Below are 23,920 nucleotides of genomic sequence, written 5' to 3'. Positions count from 1 at the left end.
CCAGGCCTGCATCACCCCTAGGTCTTGCCTCTGCTGGATTTATCGCTGTAGCTCTTGCTGTTACCTACACACGCTGCCAGGCTTTAACTGGGACGGGGAGCTGCGGTGTCACACTGCAAGCTGGAGAGACTCTGCAGGTCCTGAGCTGAAAGATGAAGTGAGAAACACACATCTGCAAACCTGCTGCTGCTGCCTCTGTGGTCCTTCCCGCTTCCTGCAGCCCCAGAGCTGCCCATGCTCCCCTGTGTTGCTGCTGCTGCTCCAGGAACAGGGTGGTGGGAGCCTGTGGCCACAGCTGGGGAGATGCAGGAGGGAGGGTGGGGAAACGCTCTGGGAATGGTACCTGTGACCTTCAAGAGGCTCAAAAAGTTTGAAGGAAAGCAGTTCACATGTGGAACTGAAACTGAAGCAGGGGGAACTGGCTGTGAGCACTCAGTGCTGGCCACCAGCTATTTTAAGCTTCAGATGCATCTGAGGTGCAGCTGGGCATAAAGAAGGGGCACGACTGCAGCTTGCACAGACACACCCAGGACAGGGGCTTTGGAACACTGCTGGGTACAGCTGCAGCAGCTGAGAGGTCAGCAGGGGCTAGGAGCCACCCCAGAAACCAAGGAAAAGCTGGGCTGTTTGATGAAGGAGCAGGGCATGCCTGGCTAAACAGCACGTGGGACCAGAGCCAGGGAGCTGAAGACTATTCCAGGGGCCACACAAGACTGGACAGGAACTGCAATCGTGCTCCTGTAGACAGACACACAGCTATTGCAAAACCTCCAAACAGGCTACTTGGTTCTCAGGAAGAATTCAAAGAAGCTGAGAGATGTGTTGGTGTGGAAATGACAACTGTAACATTCCTTGTTAGTCCTTGAGACAGGTCAAGTCTTCCTATAGCATGTCTCAGTTCCCAGGGAAGTCTGAAGCCAGGGTTTTGGCTGCCTGCAGGCACTAGATGAACACAATCCTGTCCCAGATGGGGCTTCTGGTTGTCCTCCCTCTTTCCACCTTTCATGTCCAGACAGATCCCACCTAAAAGCAGCTGTGGTCCCATTTCACTGGGCTTTGTTATTTCCAGAGCATGCACCACATTTTAATAGAGAACAAAGCCTCTCAAACACCTGCTTATTTCCTAGTCCAAGCCTTTGCAACCTCTGTACAAAACTCTCCTGGCAATGTCTGCAATTGTTGATGTGGAGAAGTCCCACCAAAGAAGTGTTTGAGCACTGGACTTTGGTTGTGTTTTTCAAATGTGATTTGAAAGGATGAACCACTACAAATCTCTGAGGACCTCTGGCAAACATTCCCAAGAGCCCTGCCTGGCTGCAAGCTATTTGAGATCTCTCATACAGCATTTTAACCCCCCTCAGAGCTGCACAGTGGGAACCTGTCTCTAGCACCCAATTGCTCACCACAGAGTCAGTTTTCCAACTGCCTGGGCCGAATTTGGTTTTATGGAACTAATGTTAGGCTTTACTACTACAAGAAAATTAAAGCAATTCCCTTCCTTCAGTGATATTGTTCCCTTGAAGGTATTTGGAGGCAGAGCTCTTGTCCCTACTGATCCATCCCTTTTCACTCCATGCACTTCTCATCCTTGAGCTGCTTTCATCAACCAAGAGTTGCTGCTAAGCATGTTAGGGTCATCTTTCCACTCCACTGATCTCCCATTCTGGGAGCAGGATCATCTAGAGACTTGAGGAATACCAATCCTGCTGAGGGGCAGGCAAGGGGGGCACAGCTACCCTCTGGACATGCTGCCATGGACAGGGCTTAGGGAGTATTTGGGATCCCTGGCTGATCTCTGCATGGATGCTGGGACTGATCTTAGTGACAGCAGAGAGTGAAGGGGCCAGGAGAGAAGGAAAAGCTGGCAGGTGTCTGGCTGGGACACTCAGGGAGGGGAGGGTGGGCAGCCTGAACACCCTGCTTTCAGTCCATTGTGCCAGCTAAAGAAATTTAACATATTATTGACCAGACTCTACTCTCTCTGCCTCAAAAACAATCGCTGTGACCACTGTGGGTTGTTTTCAATAGTTCTTCACTTACAAGACCTTTCTTTTTGTTTTTATATTTAAAATTATTAAATTTTTGGACTCAAACTAAACAGACTTTGTTCTCCTCTGGAAGCTGTTTATGTAACATCTATTTTAAGTAGTTTAAAACTCTGTCCATTGAACTGTGTGAAATAAAATGCTGAAATCACTGTATTTGTTTGGTTTGTTTGTTTGTTTGTGTTTTTTTTTTGTTTGTTTGTTTGGTTTTTTTAAATAAATCCATGCCCCCTCCACCTGACTTGCTTCCCGGGCTCCAGCTCTGCCCTGCATGTCTCAGGGCAGCCAGCTGGATTGACTCCTGCCCCATTCACAGGGCTGGCAGACACTGGACAAGACCATTTCGAGGTACAAATTGCTGTTTTCTCAGATGTAGAAGCAGTAGCGAGCAGAGTTGGCAGTGTCGCTGGCATTAAATGCTCTGTATCAGATTTAGGATTAGCTATCCAAACTCGTGCGTATTCCTGGGACAGCGAGCAGGGCTTCGGAGCATCCCTGCACCAGGAACGCGCTTATCGCAAGGTATTTAAAAGCTGCAGGGAACTTCTCCCAGGTATTCTCGCAAGGTATTTAAAAGCAGGGAACTTCTCGCAAGGTATTTAAAAGCTGCAGGGAACTTCTCCCAGGTATTCTCGCAAGGTATTTAAAAGCAGGGAACTTCTCGCAAGGTATTTAAAAGCTGCAGGGAACTTCTCCCGGGTACTCTCCCAGCTGCGTGCGCCAGGGACCGCAGCACGGCTGCACAGACAAGCCCCCAGTGATGCCCCCGCTGTCATGGGGCAGTGATGGGTTAAACAGCTCAGGGTTCCCCTTTGCCACCCCGCTTTTTTGGCAGCCCGGCTCTTCAGCCGCTGCCCGGATGGCCGTGTCCCACTTTCTCGCAGCCTCCCCTGCCTCCTCCTCCTCCTTAGATATTCATGAAGCGGCGCAGCTGGGGTGAAATAAAAGCTGGGCGAGCCGGGGCGGCTGCACAGGAAGAGGAACTCGGTGTGCCTCGCTCCGCACGGCCGGGACGGACCCCGCTCTTTATCCTTAACCCGGGCTGGGACAGCGCCGGCTCGCAGGAGGCAGCGGCTGCGTGAGCTCCGGGTGCCGGCAGGAGCAGAGGTAACAGTAAGTGAGGCGGTCTCACCACGCTTAAGAGAACACTTTCTTGGGGATGTTTCCTTTTCTAAGCTCAGAGCCAGGCCTGGTAGGGGGCTGCATTCACCCCTGCTCTATTTGCTCCCCAGCACACCTTCAACCCCCAGGACCCAGTAAAGGGGCTGGGGATGCTTTCCTGGACCTACAGAGGCTGGAAGGAGAAGACACGTGCACAAGCAGGGCCTTTCTATGCAATTCACATAGGGTTATTTGAAAATATTGAGCCCTTCTCCAGCCTGTTTTGCTCTTGAGAGATTGGCACAGAGGTCACTAAAGCCTGGTGTTGAAGGATTATGTTGCAGTTACGCTTTTTTGGGGGAGGGAGAGCTCAGAGTTCACATGTGCCTGTCTCCTGTGATCTCTTGCTACTGCCATGGTCTCACTTCCACCCCCTTTCCTCTGGGATTGCAAGGAAAGGACCCACCTCTGTTACTGCAGAGAAAGCCTTGGGTTATCCTGCCTGTAAATTAACCCTTCGGATAGCTGGAATATACTAAAAGGGTGCAACAGGATCTTCTCTCAACTGGAGGGAATTGGGATTTGATCAGTTCAAGCCAAGCCCTTTACCTGGACATTATCAGCACAGCCAGCACCTTGGCACCAGCACACCTTATCCAATGAGAGCTCCCTCCTAGATTGCAAGCAACATCCTGATCCCACCAATCCCCCATTCCAGGTCTGGGCCTTTGCCTTAATGCACGATGTGCTGCCAGTGTGATCCAAGGAGCAATTTCTCTTCACCCTACCCAGCCTTGCTGTGTGTAGTCAGCAGCCATTGGGAGTGTGCTGATCCATTAGCCCTAAATTCAGGGGACACCGGTTCCAGGTGTCCCTGCCAGTTCTGAGCATCCCATTAACTCACTGCCTCTGCATGATGGGCCAACCACTTCCCATTGCTGAGGTGCTCCTTCTGACCTCTGCTAATGCCTCAATCTTTTCTCCCTGTCAAGGTGCACCTCTAAGATGAAACCTCCATCTGGGCAAGGCATAAGGCTGGCATACCTTCTCCTGAGTCTGGCTTCCCTCTGCCTTCCCATCCCTCTCTGGAAGGACCGGGACTCCCTGATGCAGGAGGAGAAAGCCCATCAGACAGGTGGCAATTTGGTGCTGAACAGGCAGGAGCAGCAGCTCAGTACAAAGCTCGTAAACCTCAAGAAGAGGGAAGTGGAAACAGCCATATCTACAGGACAGTTTCCTCCAAGCATGCACTTCTTCCGGGCAAAAAGCCTCATTGATCAGAGCATGGTGTTCAGCATCTTAAAGCGCATGCCTAAAGGTAGGCTTGGCTTAAGGAGTTTCATTTTACTCATCTTTTGCTTTCTGAGCTGGGACAAAACACAGGATGTGGGAGACAAGCTTCTGAGGGCTGTAAATTGCGCTCATTGGGTTTCAGGAAAAGCCCTGACTTCGAGCTCAGGGATGGGGTTGGGGAAGAGAGGAAGAGGGGGATGGATTGGATGAAATACACATTTCCAGCAATTGTGGTGTTTGGTTTAACTTACAATATGGATCCTTAAGTCTTTCAAGAGTGGAGAAGGGACAGAGGAAGCAAAGACAACAAGAAATAACAGACATCCCCATTTACTCAGCATGTTCCATCCAGGCCCTCTCTTTTTCCCACATACATATTCCACATACCATTATGTATCTCAGCCAAAAGTCTTGCATCCCCCAAAAAATGTTGCTGCAGGTGGTTCTGTAGCAGACCTCGAAGCATGCTGGAAAGTCTGGGGGCACTAGAGGAGGAAGGGGCTACCTCCAACACTGAAATCTTTATTTTCTTTTCTTGTTGTGTACAAGTCAAAGCCTGTGTATTTCCAGCACTTAAAGTGAGCTTATAAAAGGGAGAGAAAGCAACATTTTTTCATGGGCAGGTAGTGATCAGGGGGATCAGTATTGAATTAAAAGAGGAGAGATTTAGATTAGCTATTAGTAAGTCTATTCAGAGGGTGGTGAGGCACTGGAACAGGCTGCTCAGAGAAGTTGTGGCTGCCCCATCCCTGGAAGTGTTCACAGCCGGATTGGATGTGGCCCTGAGCAATCTTCCCAACTTCTCCCTCCCAGTCTCCACTGTGGGATGAAGATCCTAGTCTTGCAGCATCCCAGTCCATTACTGTAAACAGTTGGGGTGTCAGAAATGTCATTGTTCTTTCATGGCTGAATTGAACAGTTGGAAATCTAAAAGTCCTCCCCTCTCCACCTCCAGTATCATTGATACCAAGTGGGAGACAAAACAAGTAATTAACACTTTTCAATCCAGGCAATGTTTAAATGGGCTCTTGGATTCTTTGCAAGGGATGTGAGCTTTTAGGGCCAAGATCACATCCTTGTAGCTGTTTGAGTAGGATTTGATCAGAGCCTCTGGGAGTTCCTGTTGTTTCAAGCACAACTGTAATGTCTGTGCTGTTCTCATAGGAAAGAAGGTGACATTGCCAGCCAGAGGAGGGACAGACAGCTGCAGCATGCCCAGTCTGGTGCACCAGCTCTGCTGAGAGCAGCAACCACAGCTCCTCAGCTTCTTTATAGCTAGACCCTCTGTAGTGGGAGATCATAGACATATGAGTCTATATTAGATTAGATATTAGATTAGTCCACTATAAATTATAGCCTGGAACTTAATCTAATGTCAAATACATACCAATTTTGTGTCTTGTTCTTGCTGTTCATGTTCTCCCTTTACCCTTAAGGGCATCAAAGCTATTTTGACTAAGAGGTCTCCCCTAGACTAATAAAATATACATCTGAGACTTCAGCTCTCACAGTATCTTCCCTTTACAAGGGTGAGGCTTAGTTCAAGCACCAATAACACCAGGAGTCTTTGGAAAAGGAGAGATTTCAGCAAAATGGAATGATAAGGAAGGTGAACATACAGAGGATGCTTCCTGTGCCAGGAAGACTGGCAGCTGCCAACATACTGCACAATAACAGAGTGCCCCAGAGGCCCTTCGTGCTGGCCAGCAGCAGATGTACAATGTAAGCAAGCATGCTTTTGATAAGACACAGAAGTAAATTGTACTTCTGCATCTGAGTGCAATTCCCCAGAGTAACATGGTCTGGGATTTTGGTGTATGCCAGAGTTCCAGAGAGCTGAAAGAAGAGACACTCACTAGACATAATAATTGAAGCTGGGATCCAAACAGCTTAGATACAGAGCCTTGCTTCAGGTGTGCTTCAGCCAGCATGCCTTGTAAACTGCTGCCTCCTGTGCAAGCTTCTCTTTAAAGCAGTGGGTCCTGAGCCAGCTCACAGCAAAGTCTGCCTGAAAAACCTTTAATAACTCGGAGCATTTTCCAACCCAGTGGAGAAGCAGAGCTCCCTAATGATTTCCCCCCTCCCTGTGCTCCCAGGGAGCTGTCACGCTTTGCCTGCCCAGCATCTGATGTGGAGGGGGCCACATCCTCCAGCCTGGGGGAGGCAGAGCAGCCCTGCAGTCCTTGCTGGGAGAGCTCACTCACAGCCTTCTAGAAGCATTTCCAGACACCTCCGGATGGGCAAGCAAACTGTTACCACATTAAACCTTCTTCCCAGCTGCCTGGGCTCATCGGGGCGTCCTTGTCCCCCACCAGGTGCTGTGCTCCACCTGCACGACTTCGCCATGCTGGGCGTGGGCTGGCTGGTGTTCAATGCCTCCTACCTGCCTGACTGCTACATCTGCTTCACTCCCGCGGGCTCCGTGCGCTTCCGCTTCTCCCGGCCGCATCCTCCCCGCCCGCCGCCAGCCGTGTGCTCCCCGTGGCTGCTGCTGGACACCTACCGGGGACAGCTGAGGGACGTGGCCGAGTTTGACAGAGGGTGAGTGCAGACGGGTGGCCAACCTGTCGGTGTTGGGAGTGTTCTGGTCCAGCTTTCCCTTCTGTTTGCTGCTCTGCAGGTGAGGAACTCCGGCTAGGGCTGTGTACGTGAAAAAGCAAATAGCAAGGTAAGAGCTTGAAGGCTGCAGCATTAAGTACACCACAGTTAGGGACCATAAAAACTGAATTTTTCTGTGCACACTCACTCTGGCCATCCGTACAGACATGCTGAGGACAGTAGCTGAAGTAGATTTATGAGACTTGTCTCCAACTTTCCTCAGCACCCAGGCTGAATGGGCTCGCAGTGTAGGACAGAGCTGTATGGTGCCTCATCCAGTGAGGTATCCAAAAACAGGATAAGGAAGCCAGGTAGCTGATGAACAGGCTCATAAAAGTCATTGCAAAGTCATTGTTTTGATTCAGAGCAAGAAGTTATGTTACTTATGTTAATTACTGCACTAGCAAAGCCTCTCAAACTTTGCAAAATAAAACCCAACCTAACTGTCTCTCCAAACACCAAATTTATTTTCTGAGGCCTGCCTTTGAAACCCCACTGGCACCCACCACGTGGCAGCATGAGGCACTCATTCCCAACAGGCCACTCAGGCACCAGGAGCTGTGGTGTGCCCTCCTGGGCACTGGCTGAGCCAAGGAACCCCTCACACAGGATCCCAGCCTGGTTTGGAGCTCCTTCCCCTCAAACACCCTCCTGCTAACAGAGCTTCTGCCCTTACAGGCAAGGCTCCTGCAGCTGTCCAGGTGCTTACACCTCATCTGGTCCCCCAGAGCATCACTCACCCTCCTGCAGGAGCTCCCTTCCCTGCAGGCAGCTCCTGCCTTTACTGCTGGCAGTCTTTTATCAGGGCTGGGCTCATCTGAACCACCTGGCATTTATTCACTTACAGGTGGCTGGGAAGAGCCTGGCTCCCTCTCTAGCCAGCAGTGATGGGAAGACAGAGTCCTGTCTCCCCATCCAGGGGCCTTGATCCCAGGACAAAGCCCTGCTGAAAAGGCCAAGAGGAAGCACGCAGCTCTGCTGTGGTGTGGGGGGGGGCTGGAGAGAGCACACTAAATAATGCATGAAGTCGGACACTGAGTGATGAGGACAAAGGAAAATATTGAGTAGCCATCCATTCAGAGGACACCGCTTTCCATGGCGCTCCGGGTCTGCAGAAAGAGAAGTGTGGGGTGTCATGGAATCACAGACAATATTGCCATGCCAACACACAAGGAGAGGGCTGGATTAAGGCAATGCAGATGACCCTAATTCCAGCACTTCTGAAGTGAAACTTGATGGGTTTTACTGCAGTGCACTTCAGTGAGGTTGTGTGCTCTTAAATAGAGACCTTTTAACTCTCAGTGAGCTGGTATCCCCTCCACATGGAACCTGTCTGGGCTCTGTGCCCTGCGGTTCTGGGAAGGTCAGGTTGGGAAGCTCAGGAGCTTGTGGCATTGCCCTTCCATCCCCAAAACCAGTAATGGGAAAGGCACAGGGGTATGACTCTCCAGGGCATCCACCATCCCTCTCTTATGGAAGTCCAGAAGGGAAGGAGAAAGTGCCAGACTCTGGGCTCTTGACCTTTTATATCCTGTGGCTCAACTGCCCTGAGACGTCATGGATGAAATAAGATCCAGTGAGAAGTCACTGATCTCTGTCTTCCAGAGAGAAAACTGGTTCCCCATTAGCTCCCTTCCATTTTGCTGGGAGTGATTAGGAAGGAAAGATGACAGCACCACCTCTCTTCAACCACACCAGGAGACCCATAAATAATGTGCAAGAGATTGGATTTTGAAACAGCTTCACTTCCTTAAAGAACAAGCAACCGCACTGGGCATTTAGAAGTGTCTCAGGAGCAACCATTCATTGCACTTGTTTTAAGTTGCGTTTCCATGGCATGATGCCACTTACTGGCAGAGGCTGAAGGGCAGGGCATCCTGTATACCCTGTACACCTGGGTGACTGGGGCTGTGTATTGTATGGCTGCCTCTGCTCCTGTGTGGAAACACTTGTTTCCAGAGGCAGTATTGCCACATTCCTCCTCTTTTGTGTTTGCCTGACAGTGTTTAGTGTCCACAAGTCAGAGCAGGACTTCAGAGCGGCAGGCACTGCACAGAGCCTCACTGCAAGGGTCTCCCCAAATGTGGACAGGAAACTGAGGCAAAGGCCAATGAAGTGATTTTCCTCAGCAAACATGAGCCTGAGCCAAGAACATACTTGGATCTCTGGCATCCTGGGTGCTCACTTATCCATTTGAGTAAGTTGTCCTTCATTTCTTGCCCTTCTGTGCTCATCACCACAAAATCACAGAGGAGTCATTACGCATAATGTGCAAGCACACTAACAACAGTCACACTGAGGCACTTCCCCTCCTATTCTCATCTAATCCCTGGGCACTAGTCTAGGGGTTAGGAATGTTTTTGGCCGTCTGGAAATAGGTCTCTAGCCAGGAATAGGCCCCAATCTGTTCTGCTTCTCAGTTTCTGGAAACTCTCCCAGTCTCTTGAACATGTGCATCCCAGGCTACCTCTCTCCTGCACTCCTCTTTGCCCTTGAGCACTGACAAGCTGAGAGAAAGCAGATGTCAGAGGAAAGAACGGATGGATAGTTGGGTGGTTTCAAGGAAGTGTCAAGGGAATATGGCAGCAGGGAAGGGCTCTCATGCAAGACAGGGTGGATCAGCAAATGTGAAGGAACAATGGAAATGTTTCTGAGAAGCTGCACCTCTTTCACCTTACAGCATTTCTGACCAGGAAGGGGTGGAAGAAAGGGGAATCTGCAAGATTTTTTTTGCTGTTTGCATTTTTAGGTACATATACGCACACATGCGTGTGCTTTGGAAGGGACTCCTTTTGTTTGTTTCCCTCAAGAGAAAGTCTAATCATTCCTATTCAAAACACACATCTCATGGGCCAAGACCCCAGAGTATTGTATTACTGATGAGCTTCCAAAAGGATGCTGTTAGGAGGGCCAGGAGACCATGGGCCAAGGGACAGCGAAAGGAAGGGAATTTTGCTTTTTAAAAGGAAAAACAATCCTCACTTATTTTCATCACAATCAATTACAATACAGGAGAACGTCATTCTTTCCCTCAAGAAGCAACATAATGGCTGACATCTCCAAAGCAAGAGCATGCCCCCAGATATTTAGGGAAGCAGCATTGACATTCCAGATATTTGTAAAATACCACTGCACACCCCCCACCAGCAGCACAAGGACTGAGGCCATGCCCATCAGAGCTCTCTATCACCAGGATGAAGTCATCTGTGAGGGAGCTGACACCACGGAGGCTTCAGGGACAACTCCCCTGGGCACTGGTGGCTGCCCGAGCTGCCATCACCTTCCCCTCTGTTTTTTGACTGCCTTATCTCACAGAAAAATAGGGCAGTGTGTGCAGTAAGAGGGGGGAAAAAAGGAATAAAAATCCACTGCAGAAACAAAGCACTCCACTCCCTCTACAAGTCTCCCCTTGGGGAGAAGAGGGGATGAGAGAGAGCAAGAGAAAGCGAATGAAGCACATGTGACAGATGTTAGTCACACTATTTAATGCACCACTGGAAGACATTTAGATACTATGGTGAGGAGAGGGGCATAATTACCCATCAAGAACAGAAAAAAGGAGCAGGAAAAAGAATCCCTTTAAAAACAAGGCAACAAAACCTTTCACTTCTGTATTATATAGCACAGGGAAGGAAAATGGGGAAAAAACCCAGCAAAAGAGAAAGCAAACCCACATCTGAAAATAAATAATCCTTGGCTGGTCATTTTAGCTGTGCCCCTTTGGGCATATACATTGCAATAGAATTGTTCAGTGAATACATGACATGACATGGAAGGCTGTTTGTAGTCTGCACCTGATCACTGGTGAAGGCCCATTCCAGAAAAGTAGCAAAAAAAAGAATGTATTTATGAAGCTTTGCTTCATCTGCATGAGCTACTGATGGCAAAAGCCCCTGAACCCTTAGGATATTATCTGGTTATCAAGGATGGATCACTATTATGCAATAAATCTTCAACAGTTGTAAGGATCAATAATCAGTCTCAAAGGGAAGGGGATTATAAAGAGAAGTACAATTTGATTTATGTGCTTTTAGGGGCAGGGTGGTGTGGGGATTTATTACTGTTTCTAGCCCAAGAGCACAGGCTAAGCAAACAACTGCGGGTTTGTACAGCCAGATTTAAAGGCAGGGAGCAGAGCATTGCTGGAGGAGCCGAGTTCTCACAGGACAAGGGGAGAAAGCGGTGGGAGCCCGACTAAGCACCCATCCTTATCTGACAGGGAGCTGCCTGGAGTGGCGAGAACGGGCTTGCACCGCCTTTTGATCCACGGGGAGGTTTTTCCCTGGGCGCTCGCAGCGCCCGCGGGAACAGCCCCGCTCGGCTCCCGGCTCCGGGCAGGTGCCGAGCTGGAGGGGAGCTGCCCTTCGGCCACGAGGGAAGGGGGAAATTCTCCTTGCCCCAGCTCTTCCCACACGAAATCTCCCCGATGAGCAGCAGCACACCCTTTCTGCCGGTGGCTGCCCCCCTCCACAGCTTCGGGGTGCTCCCGGCTCCTGCATTCCTGGTTTCTGGGGTGATGCCGTGGTGGCTCCGGCTGCTGCCTGCCCCGTCCGTGGTCCAGCTCGCTATTCTCTGGTCGCATGGATTACTGAACAGTAGCTGGGGTTGCCCAGTGTCCTGCCATAATGGCACCAAAGCTCCAATTGTAATGCATGGGAGGGCAGAGCCCAAGTTGCTGTGGAAACCTTAACTCTGAATTTTCCTGACTGTTGAGCACTTAAAGTCTCATCCTTAACAGCAGTAGCATCTCTTTTATGTACAGGCTTGCTTCTAAAATTGTTCCTGGCAAAGAAATTAACAGAGTGAAGAAGAAATGAAACTGCAGGCCCTGGAAGAGAATCCTTAGAGAGTGAAACAGCAGGCAAATCCTGGGGGAATAGGTTCTGTTTTATGGGCAGGATGGAGGGATTCAAAAGGCATATCTGTCCAGGATGTCTTAGTTTATGAATTTGGACCAGATCACATTTTACATCTGTAGGGGGGCTGTGGGGGTTTAATTCCATCCACAGAAGTGTCCTGGAAGAATATAATAAGATCACAAATCAAAGCCACACCTCCCATATAACAGAGCAGAGCACTGTGCAAGGATGGGGGCCAAGACATCAAACAGGAAACATTATTAAAGATCAGTAGCTCTTATTGAGGGGAAACAATATACCCAGATAAAAGCTGAAGCATGACTGAAGGTATTTCTGTCTGAACCTGCTTAGCCCCTGACATGAGATAAGAATTGGGCCAGCAAGAAAACATCTGTAGGTTTCTGTGATGGCTTCCATTTGTCCACCCAGGAATTAAGTTAAGCACCCCTGCATTGCCATTTCGAATTTGCCCACTGGTAGGAGAAATTCATTATGAACTACTCTTCAGGTGAAAGAAGGAAGGCTCATGCCAGGGGCAGGGCTTCAGATGGGATGAAGGCTATCAGCTTGACAGAGGATGGTGGTGTGGCACAGATGCTCACCTGTCCTAAATGCAAGCTGTCACCTACAATTAGATATTCTTGCAATTTACTGGCTCCTTTAAAGTCTGCTTGATAAAACTACCCACTGTCTCTCTGGATTTCTGAAAGAGGCTTATATGCCAGCTGAGTGTATGGAGACAATAAATACATTTCCATCACACTAAGGAAAAGCCAGGACTGAGATTCTTATCAGCTTTTTCCCTGAAGTAGCTATCAGCAAGGCAGGTGGGGCATCAGGTTTGTTCTCAGTGGCTGGGAAAAATGATTTCTGATTCAGAACTGTCTTCCCCTTGTATTTTTTTTTTATGGCATATTTTGACAATACAAAGGTCAAAATATACCAGGACAACTTATGGGCTCAGCAAGCAGGTTGGTGGTGGTACAGTACATGGCATCTCCTGTAAACTCAGTCTGCCTTTTAGGTGCTAAACAAAGAGCCAAGTGTTGTGACGTGCATTGAAATTTCTCTGGAAAACTTATTGTCTGCAGGAGTAATGTGCATGCCTACTTTCAGATTAGGGATACCCTGAGCAGCAGAGTATAATTGATATAAAAGATTTTCAGATTAGGGATACCCTGGGTAGCAGAGTATAATTGATATAAAAGCTCTGTACTTGCTTTTGTAACTCTGTTCCTTGAAAAAGGGACAGGGCAGGTTTTAAACACCTACTCCTAACCCTGCTTACAGTTCAACATGTATCATTAAAATTCTGTGCCAGCCATTAGAGGAGTAAATACAGGTGGCAGAAAATTGACCTGAATGCTTCCTAGTTGCACCAGTCGTTGTTGTGCTGCAGTGCCAACAGGCTCTGTTTGTTCTCCTCATTCCTTCTCTTCTCCCTTTTCTGTAGCTTGCTGAGAAACCTGACCCTGGTGACAGATGCCCCTGAGCTGGCCTATCCTTCTCAGACTTTCATATGGAAAAGATTTGAAGAAATCTTTCTCATTGCCTCTGGACTTATCTGCTATGCACCTGTGTTCAAGGCCTATTTCTACCAGGGGCTGCTGGAGCTCTATGAAGATAACATACAGTATGTTGAGATAAGAGCTATCCTGCCTGCGGTACGTGGGGTTTGGCTTCTCTATTAATCTTTTAAATCCTTATTTCTCCATAACTTTTCTCAAGCCCTATCTTGAATTTAGTTTCTGGATGTTTGCATACCTGCCCTTCTACGGATGCTGGAAAACTTTGATCATATTCAAACATCTTTCTTGGAGATTTGCATAGGCAAGGGCTTGAGAGATTCTTTGTTCTTCATGGCTGAGGGAGATACCTGCTGTGACATAGGCACAAAACTACATTGTACAGTTAGACTGGGAGCTGGGTCAAAATCTTGCTCCTCGGGAAGATGTAGCTCACTTTTGTCTGCACCAGAATCACCTGTTCTTTGGCAGCTACTCTGAACAAATGTCCTGTCTTGGATAGGGACTTATTCTGGAATAGGTACATTATTTTAAATCCTCTGCTTATTTCAGAATGATTACTCTGAATAGGTGAGTCAATCAATTAGCAAAAAATGACCTCCCATGATCTGCAGACAACCTAAAATTTTGGCTGTGTGTATGAAGTATGAACTGCTCCTTTCATTGCTATTAACACCAAAATCTGGTAATGGTTCAGGCCTTTCTCCCTGCGTGTCACCCAGAGCTGGTCAGGCTGTCCTACAAACCCACTCTGCCCTAATGCCTCCTCAAGCACCAGCAGACCACACCACCCTAAGTGTTCCCTCTTCCCCAGTGACAATTTTGTCACTGCAGACACACCTTTCCCATGCAATTCTCCAGCCAAGCCCCATGCAGGACTCTGTGGGGGTGGCAGTTCTATCAGTCTATTGTGCCTGAGAGGAGAAAGATGTTTTGCAAAGGCGGGGGGGGGGGGGGGGGAAAGGACGTGGAGAAGTCCACAAAGTTTACATGAGTCTTACTTTGCTGGGGGTTGCCATGAGCCAGTTGCTCTGAATTCAGCCACCACCTGTTTTTGGGGTACCTGGAAAGAGAAAATAGCAGTAAAGTCAAAATGCCTGTGCTGTGAGGCAGCGCAAGCGCTGGCGTCCCCTCAGGCTGCACAGGTTTCCAGGCCAAGAGTATCTGCCTTGATACAAGCGTGTGGGCCTGCCTGGAAAATACCCTGCCTTTGCCATCAGCCCTTAGACATGGTTGTAAGTGCTTTTGAAGAGAGTCTTGGCAGGCAAGATTTTCTTCCCATGCAGCTCCTGGTGCTGGCGGCAGCCGTGGGAGCCTGCAGAGCCCTGGGGCTCGTCCACAGCCAGCAGCTGACGTGCTGTGAGCTGCAGCGCTGTGAGCTCCATTGCTGTGAGCTGCAGCGCTGTGAGCTGCAGTGCTGTGAGCTCCATTGCTGTGAGCTGCAGCGCTGTGAGCTGCAGTGCTGTGAGCTCCAGCACTGTGAACTCCATTGCTGTGAGCTCCAGGCAGGCTGCCTGAAGTACCACAGCAGGGAATGCCAGGAGCCGTGGCCATGCTGGGATAGAGAGCAGCATGAGCAGTGAAGGGACAGTCAGGCTGAAGCTGGGGTGAGAGGGCAGGGAAATTCTTCATGGGGAAAGTCAAGGTGAGCAGGGTGTGACGGGAATAGCAAGATGCTTTTGTGGCTGGAGATCCTCCACAAGGCTTGGACAGCAGCGCTGAGGCTGCAAAAGCTCTCCTTGCAGCAAAGCCTGCCAGAAGCGGCCCCTGAGGTAAAGTAAATGAAACTGGGATTTAGTGTGAAACAGCAAACACTGTGGAAAAGCCCCCTAAGTCCAGCTGTGTTTGCAGATTCAGCTGTGTAAAGTCTCACATTCCCATGGGCTGCAGCTGGGGAAAATTCCCTCTGAGCATCTGCAGCTGCCCCACGGCTGCTGGTGCCTGCAAGGGGGGCATCACATTGTGACAGGGTGTGGGGCTTTGCGAGGGACATCCCTGTAATGGACAGCACCAGAGAGGAAGTTAGGGGGTGAAGTGGAGCAGTTGAAGCTGGAGGAGAAAGGTGACAGAGAAAAGAATGGTGAGAAGGGTGAGAGGAGAATTGATGGAGTGGTTTCAGCTGCTGTCTGTGAGCAACTGCAGGCAGGGCCTTTGTGGGTTAGTATCAATTCAGGGTCTCCACCCCTGCTGAAATCAAGGCAGAAGCCCAGAGAACAGCCCTGGTAGAGAGGAACCTCCAGTGCAAGTTGATGAGACAGAGCATGCCAGAAGGATTATTTTTCCCAGTTTGCAGCCAGAGACCTGGGAAAACATGGCAAGACTAAATGACTGACTCAAGGTCATGAAGCAAACCTCTGGCAGAGGGGAACAGGAGCCCAGCTCAGCTGGTAGCTTATGGAGCTCAGCCATCGCGTGCCTTGGGGCTGCCTCAGCTGACAGATTGCCACTGCAAGGCACAGAGCATGTATGAGCTGCAGACAGCTGGACAAAACACTGCAGTGTTGGATGCAGACAGGAGTAAGAGGTCACGGTCTCCTCAGGGCTCTCAAGGGCGTTTGCTTGCCACGTCTGAACACAGAGAAACTCGTATTACATAGGAGGGGGAAACCCACTCCTTGGTTCTTGCCAGATGGTAAAGGCTTGAAGAAGGAAATGTTCTACACAGATTTCACTGCTTTTGTTTTCCTGCCCTGTTCTCAGGATCGTGGCATTCTGCTTCTCCCAAGGTTTTTGTCACTTCATTTCTCTCACCTTCCAGTAAAACACCTCTTCTAACTACTGCTTGTCACGTCCTTTTCACGCTGCAGGTGTATGAACTGGATGGCACCAAGCACAGTAAATCGTGGTCTGTGGCAACCTACCGGGAAGTGAGCAGGCAGTTTGTGAAGGAACACCCAGACTTTGTTGGAGCCAAGATTATATTTACAGCGCACAGGTAAAGACAGAGTAGGGCGAAGAGCAGCTGTGCTGTGTCGGAGGTGGGCAGAGGGCTGGGAGAGGCAACGCTGGGCTGGAGTGCCAAAGTTGGCTGGCGATGTCCACGTGCGTTGTTAGAGCCGGGGCGTTGACTCTGGAGACATTCCCTGTCTTGTGTGAAAGGCTGAGGGTGAGAACCCATCTCTGTGGGTCTGCCTACGTGTGAAATGAGCCAGAGGAGTGTCCGTGAGCCCTGGGAGCGGGAATGAGCCCGGACAGGGCTGCCTGTGTGCATGTCCAAGCCGTGCCTGCTCTCCTCCCAAGCCTGGGTGCACTGCCCTGCCCTGCACACACTGAAGCAGTGATGGCAGTGCCTGAGGATGGGAGCTCAGTGTGGCAGAGATCCCCATGGGACCCGGCACACAGCCTGTGTACGGTATGTTCGTGCTGCTGCCCGGGCAGGCAGGCACAAGGCTGCTCTCCAAGGCAGCCAAATTCCATGAAGTCATGTGAGGTGATCCTCAGCAAGCAGAGCAGACCTCTCAGCAGCGCTTGCTCGCTCTGGTTTGGCACCACGCCCTCTCCAGTTTCTTGCCTCTCTGACCAGCTTGAGTATGGACACAGTCTGTAAAATGCACTGAGAAATTTAAGTCTGATAGGGCAAGAAGAAACCTAAATGTAAAACTCTCTTGAAATGCAGTTACTGCCTCATTTCCCAACCAAACAGCCGGGAGGAAAGAAAAAAAATTTAACATTTTCTCTCCACACTGTTGTGTTCCCTTCCCTGTTTGGTAAATAGGAAATCCAGTGAGTCAGACAAGCATGCCTCAACACAAGTGACAACAGGGTCTAGCCAGGCATTTCCTGGTCATTCATGGGTTTTGTTTCATAATATCAATTTTATACTGCTGTTCCTCTAGAGACCTGAAGCTGGTTGTCAGATTCAAGAGCAACTTGCATTTTGGAAATACCTCTGGGGACCCCATTTCACAACTCAAACCCTGAGAAGGCAGGCCCATGGGAGTCAGCTTCTGCAGCACTTTCTCTCTCTTGCTCTCTAGGATGCTGAATGTTTCCCAGATTAAAGAAGCCATCGTCACTGCCATGGCACTCAGAGCCCATTTCCCAGACACCCTGGCAGGCTTCGACCTGGTAACTGTATTTCTTCTGGGGCTTCACATTAACCCCTGGTGATATAACCACATATATACTGTAGCATATGTTGTATACCAGAGCCAGAACCTCCGCTGCTGTCCTGAAATCAGTGTTAATGAATTGCAAATCCTCCTGCTAAGGATTTTGTTCAGGGTAATTGGCAAAATCCCCTGAAAAAATCAGCTCCTACCCCACAGCATTGTAATTTCAGCACAGCTGGCACCTCATTTATATAGAGCTGTTAGTCCCACCATCTTCCCTAGTGTGCTTAAAAATACCTTTCTGCCTTCCCCCAGGTTGGTGATGAGGATGAAGGTCATTCTTTATGGGACCTGAAGGATGCCCTGACCATCCCATCTTCCATGGGGGTCAACTTGCCATACTTCTTCCATGCTGGGGAGACTGGTGAGCATGAGGACTCAAGGCTTGTTATTGCTTTCAGAGGCAAGACTGAAATCTTGCAAAGAGCAGAAGCAGCAGGCCTGGCTTGCTTGCTGGCTGTATCAAGAGGATGTGTGTGCATACACATGCACATAACCCTATGTGTTTTCCCTATGCTTCTCCTCGTATCAGTTTGGGGCTGTGGCATTCCTACATGACCCCTCCCTGTTTTTGACTGTAGGTGTCACATTGCTCAGTGTCTTTGACCTGGTGTGACAAGGAGTCACGTGTAGGAGTTGTTGCTGGTAGCTATTTCCCCCTTGGAACAGCATCCTGTTCCCATCCACAACAGCAACAGAGTTCCCCAACCATCATTTTACATTTAAAGGTGAAATAATATTTGAGCCAGACTTGACTCTTAACTGAACAGACTTATCAAAGTAACTGATGTACCCTTCATTCATGGGCCAATGTATTATTATTGGCAGTATATTATTCAGTCTGCATTGGTGGGATTTATCCTAACCAGGAGAGCCGTGTGCCTTGTGTGTTGCATGTTGACATCAACAGAACAAGTGTGGTTACCCTGGGCTCCCTTTATAGCCACAGGCAGGAGCGAGCACTTCTAAGCCACAATACATCTCGTTCTAATGCACAGGCTACTCCCCAGTAATTGTTACTTCTCTCCATTGACAAGTAATGGAGTCCAGCATAATTAACTCAGCTGCAAGAGCAATACTGAAACATCTAAAGCCAGGTGAGATGAGTGGGTATCTGCATGCTGGGTAATATCCTGAGCAGATTTAGATCCCTGTTTCACTGAAAATGCAAGTGGAAACTCTGAGCATGAGCAACCCTCTCACCTCACAAACTGGAACCTCTATTAACAAAATCACCTAGCAGTTTGAGAAGTTTATTTCCTCGCAGCACTTCAGTGACTCTTACCTGTCTCTGCTCAGACTGGCAGGGCACCTCTGTAGATAATAATGTGTTGGATGCATTGCTACTGAATACCAGCAGGATTGGCCATGGACTTGCTCTCATTAAACACCCAGTAGCCAAAAATCTGTCTCTGAAGAGGGATATTCCTGTAGAAGTCTGTCCCATCTCCAACCAGGTATGTTGTTATGTGGCTGAGTCACTGTAGAGGGGTTTACCATTGCTGTGAGGGTCAGCTGGGGGGCACCTACAAGTTTTGATGCACACAGGCTGGCTTAGTTTCCTTTGCAGCACCTTACACTGCAGTTTGCTACGTAGACGTACACCGTGAATATACATAATGCCAGTCAGCAAAAAAATAATTTAAATTCCTGTCCAGAGGAACTCTGGAAGGCAGTCCTCCCTAGTGAAGATGAGGCCTAGAGACACAGAGGTGCCTTAAGAGACATAATTGAAAATACTTCAAAGCCAGGAGGGCCACAGGCTGACAAGCCAGGATTGTGACTGGAAGTCCTTGGTTTTGCAGAATTCATAACCAGTGGGAACTCTTTTGCAGCACATCAGCATGGTACCATTGTCCCCTGGGTGCAGCAGAAAGGACACTTTGGGTGCAGATTTACTGGTGTCAGCCTTAAGGCTCCAGCTCCACACACCAGCTCCAGATACCTCAAGCTAAGCACCACAGCAAATGTGTAACCAAAAGACTGTTCCTGAATTGCTCACAGTCAAATTGTTCTAAATAAGCACAAGTTATTCACCCCACTGGACTTGATTAAGGTGGTTTATTTAAGAAATCAATCTCCTTGTACAGTCAGTGGAGACAAGCTGCTTCCTCCTGCAGCAGTTCAGAGCAGAAAACATTCTGAACCGTCCTTTGGAGCCTATCCCTCCCTGACCACTACCTGCTGTCACAGGCAGCCCTGGCAGGTGTCAGTGTGACACAGCTGCAGCAATAACCTGGCGTGGTGTTGTCTCCCAGGTCCTGTTGCTGGTAGCTGACTTGAGGAGCCACCCTGCAGCTGACCTCATGGCTGAAGGGCACCCCATTGTGATCAGCCCCGATGATCCCCCCATCTTTGGGGCAAAGGGGGTCTCTTATGACTTCTATGAGGTGTTCATGGCCATCGGGGGGATGAATGCTGACCTGAGGACCCTAAAACAGCTTGCACTCAACTCCATAAAGTAAGTTCATCACCTCTCTCACCTTGTCATAGAAATCATAAGGAGACTATCAGCTTTCCCTCCTTGCTTGCATTTGGGTTTTGGCCCCAGAGTCTCCTCTGTCACATGAGCTGGGCTTCTGTCAGTCCAGAATCTCCTCTGTGTGTCTTGTCCAAAGGCAGGACACAGGGAGCCCAGAGGCTCCTCTGCCTGTGTTCTCAAGTGCCTCTCTCTGAGTCTATGTCCCAGTGTATTGCTCCTTGTCCATTCTTTGTGAACTTGCCTCCACCACCTGGTTCTAGGTTTGGGAGAAATTGTTTGTATCATTTGTCTATTTCTGCCAAAATTTGACTTGCTGCAGTGTTTGCCATGACTCACCTGGGAAAGACAGGAAAACGATTAGCATTTTGTTTCTGTGTGTTTAACCCCTTTTTCTATTAACTGGACAGTTCTGAATGTCAAAAAAATAGTTTGGATGTGATACCCAGGGTCTTCCTGCACATTTCCCGGTTTCTGCCTGTTAAATACCATGTTACTCTGTGTGGTGCAGGCATGTCCTGCAAGGGTTAATCTCTTGCTGCCTCCTGCCTTTTCATTTCAGTGCTGCTCTTGAAATAGCTGCCCCCTTGTCTCCTGCCTGACACTGACTTTCCTCCTCCTCACAGATACAGTGCCATGCTACCGGATGAGAAAGCCAAGGCCAAAGAGCTCTGGCAGAAAAAATGGGACCAATTTGTGGCTGACCTCTCTGATAGCTTTCTAAGGGAGCTGTAGAGAGGACAGGGCTCATCTCAGAAGGTATTTGGCAAGCTAGAGTGAGCCAGACTGATTGCTAAGAGGGAGACTGCTTCTTCCGTGTGACCTGAGCAGATGAATGGACGTCAAAGTCTCACCTGGCAGCGGGCGACTCTGCTAAGCCAGGCTTAATGGGCTTAAAGCTAAGAAGGAGCTGCACTATCCTGTGAAACTCGTGGCGTGGAGGTAAAAGAGAGCAGTGAGCCTTTAGAGCAACCACAAGAAATCACCCTGCTCAAAAGAGTCAAAACAATTTAAAATTGCCAGTGACCAAATCCTGACATCCTTATTCAGGAAAAACATGCTTTCCAATTAGAGTCAGCAGCAGATTGCCAACATGAAGATCTCTAAATTTTGCCTAATCATTACAAAATGCAGACCTTGTCCGGAAACAGCTAAGACAAACATCCAACCATTTGGGCCACTGACCTTCAAGAGAGCAGGGACTGAAAATGACTCTTGTTATGTTTAACCCTGGGCCTGCTGCCAAAATAGTACTGCTAGGTTGAAGAACCAGTCATAGGTCTGATATCTGCTATTTCAGGACCTCCATGGCTGGAAACAAGCTGGTGGAACTTGCTCCCAGAACATTTAAGCCTGGTTGCACAGTGATCATAAAGCCAGAAGAGAGGTGTCTCAGTTGCCAGCAGTTTTCTTACTATAAAGTCTTCTCCTGTCCTCTGGTCAAAAGGAAGGCAAAACACACTTCAGGTTAAGTCAAAAATATCCTGGCTTCCCAGACCCAGCTTGATTAAAACTATCCCCCTGCACAAGGCTGTGTTAACACAGACATTTATAGGAAACACCTTTTGGTTTCAGGGAGCTCTACTACCAGCCATTGTTGCTGAACTCATCGTGCAAATGTGGCTTTATTCAGCCTGTCAGAGAGATTTTCACCTTGGTAGAGAACTGCTGTGGATATGCACAGGGCTCATTTTGACCTCTGTGGTTTCCAAGCTAATTCCCTGTTTTAACATGATCAAAATATCAGATGGAGAACTAGTTGCAGGGAGACTAAAAAAAAAGCCCAAAACAAACCAAAACAAACAAACAAAAAACAGAAAAAAGAATTCTGAAGCAGATTGCTAGATAAATTCAGAAAAATCTTTCAGCTCACACATGCCAAGCATGCTGCCAGGATCAAAGAGCATCTTTCCCTGACTTCAGTACAATCATGCTGGTTTGCATCAGTCAAGGGAGAATTGACAAAAGTTCCTACTGAAAGACATCTCCCTCCTCTGAACCACAGACTTGCAAAGGCTTTTGTTTCCTAATCTGACCAGCCTGGGCCAATTGGCTCTCTTTATGCTTTCTGCTAATTGTCTCAAGCAGCTTGGCCATAGTGTTTATTTCCACTGACCTTGGCTGGAACACCTTAGCAGGAGGTAAACACACTACAGAAGTGGATCAAGCTGCACAGCCCGTGTGCCCTGTGTTAAATTGCCCACAGTTCACAGGCTGCAACTTCATCTCTGGCTATCCCAGAGAAAATAAAAACCAACCAAATCACACACATTACAAATCCCCATCACAGAACACAAATAAAATCACAACAAACTGCAGGTGTGTGCATTGCAGAAGGCAGCAACACAAACCACAGAAATGAAAAAGTGAGAACCCAGTCACACCCCTCACTAAATAGGGTGGCCTAAGTGCCCTACACCCCCAGGCCTTTTCAGCCACAGCTACCTCTACTCCAGCTCTCTCTGCCCACACCCCCAGCATCTTCCTCTGAAGCATCCTGATGCTTTTTTTGCAGACTGACCTCTCCTGGGCCTTGATACAGATTTGGTCCTGGGAAGGAATTTTATATTGGAGGAGTAGCCAGAGCAGAGCCACCGTCCCTCCTCCTGCATGGGTGTTGCATACAGAGCTCAGACTAAAGTCCCAGGGTAGGCTTTGGTCCTGGCCAGGTTATAAATGCTGGTTTTGGAAGTGCTTTACTTGTAATGCTGCTGAGGAGAACCACAGCAAATGCGCAGAATAGCTGCTGACCAGCAACACAAAGCCCTGTCCCTCTCAGCAACCTGATCTTTCAGCTTTGCTATATGTGGATGGATGAAGATCTTTATTTGCCATGAGTTGATTCTTCCTTAAATAAGCCTCTTTGCTGCCAAGGTGAAGTTAATCATTACAGAACCATTGTGGGAGGAGCTGAACTCCTCAACACACAGGTTGGCCCATTCCCCTTTTCTGCCACAGCAGAAAGCTTTCAGCTCTTCTTGCACGTGGTCTCTTGAGATCCTGAACCAATTTTCAATTACCTGTAGTCCTCCTTTCTCCTCATTACCTGCAGTAGTTGCAGGGCTAGATCTTCCATTTGCCAAATGCTTGCTGGAACCAGTTTACCTGCTGTGTCCAAGTGGTTCTGTTGTGCACATGGTCATTTACCTTCTTCACAACTGTGCTGTGATGGGGCCAAGTGCCTGGAGCCACCAGTGTGTGATGTTGTTCAGGATTACAGCAGAATCAGGTTTCTGTAAAAATCACAGGGGTTTAAAATGGCACAGGTTTGATGCAGCCCTCAAAAATGTGAGTGTGGCAGAGGGAGGGTCAGCCTGCCTTACTGCTGGGAATCCGCTCTTCCTTACAGTATGTCTTAATTGGGAGAAAGGTGCAGATTGAGAAGCCCAGGCTGCATCCTTGCCTGTCTAACTCCAGGTGTGCAAAAAAGGAGGAATTTAGGCTGGACAACAGCAGTTATAAAAGATCAATTCATTCAGCTCCATTCAAGCTTTGTGTAAATTTGGCTGCAGGGCTTCACTGAGATTCGCCTTTTAGCAGCACTATTCCAAAAGTTTTGCTGCCAGTCTACTCCCTTTTGCCCAGTACCTTGGCTCCCTGCTCACATTTGTTGGCAAATACATTACATATAATGCTGTCTTGCTTGTCTGTTTCAGGACATAGTCTATAATTAAATTTTCAAACCTGTCTTAATTGTGGGGGTAATTTTTCTTTTTTTTTTTTTTTTTTTTTTTTGGTTCCCTGTTAAAAAGAACAGGGTATACCTGGATTTGATGGGAGGTTTTAATCTGGAACATGCCGTGGAGGGGGATGTCTCACATCACTCAGCCTGGAATGATCAGGGAGCCTGAAATGCATTCTCAGCATTCTGTGCAAAGGGCAACTTGATCTGTAGAGCTAACACAGT

General features: G+C 48.6%; 1 protein-coding gene across 1 annotated transcript; it reads left to right on the top strand.

Annotated features, from left to right (window-relative positions):
* The first annotated feature begins 3,030 nt into the window (after positions 1-3,030).
* ADA2 (adenosine deaminase 2) lies at positions 3,031-23,650 on the top strand. Its single transcript, XM_021535022.3, has 10 exons — positions 3,031-3,152; positions 4,139-4,464; positions 6,755-6,980; positions 13,350-13,560; positions 16,230-16,357; positions 17,400-17,490; positions 17,790-17,898; positions 18,834-18,991; positions 19,793-19,995; positions 20,640-23,650. The coding sequence occupies exons 2-10, from the start codon at positions 4,152-4,154 to the stop codon at positions 20,746-20,748; spliced, it is 1,548 nt and encodes a 515-aa protein (XP_021390697.2). The 5' UTR covers positions 3,031-3,152; positions 4,139-4,151; the 3' UTR covers positions 20,749-23,650.
* Positions 23,651-23,920: the final 270 nt, after the last annotated feature.

Source organism: Lonchura striata, chromosome 5 (assembly GCF_046129695.1).
Source record: "Lonchura striata isolate bLonStr1 chromosome 5, bLonStr1.mat, whole genome shotgun sequence".
Lineage (NCBI taxonomy): Eukaryota > Metazoa > Chordata > Aves > Passeriformes > Estrildidae > Lonchura > Lonchura striata.
This window is presented reverse-complemented; position numbering and strand designations above follow the sequence as displayed.

Coding starts and splice junctions, on each gene's coding strand:
- ADA2 (XM_021535022.3), top strand. CDS start 4,152: ATGAAACCTCCATCTGGGCAAGGCATAAGGCTGGCATACCTTCTCCTG. Junction 17,491..17,789: donor CCCTGGCAGGCTTCGACCTG/GTAACTGTATTT, acceptor GCCTTCCCCCAG/GTTGGTGATGAGGATGAAGG. Junction 19,996..20,639: donor CTTGCACTCAACTCCATAAA/GTAAGTTCATCA, acceptor TCCTCCTCACAG/ATACAGTGCCATGCTACCGG.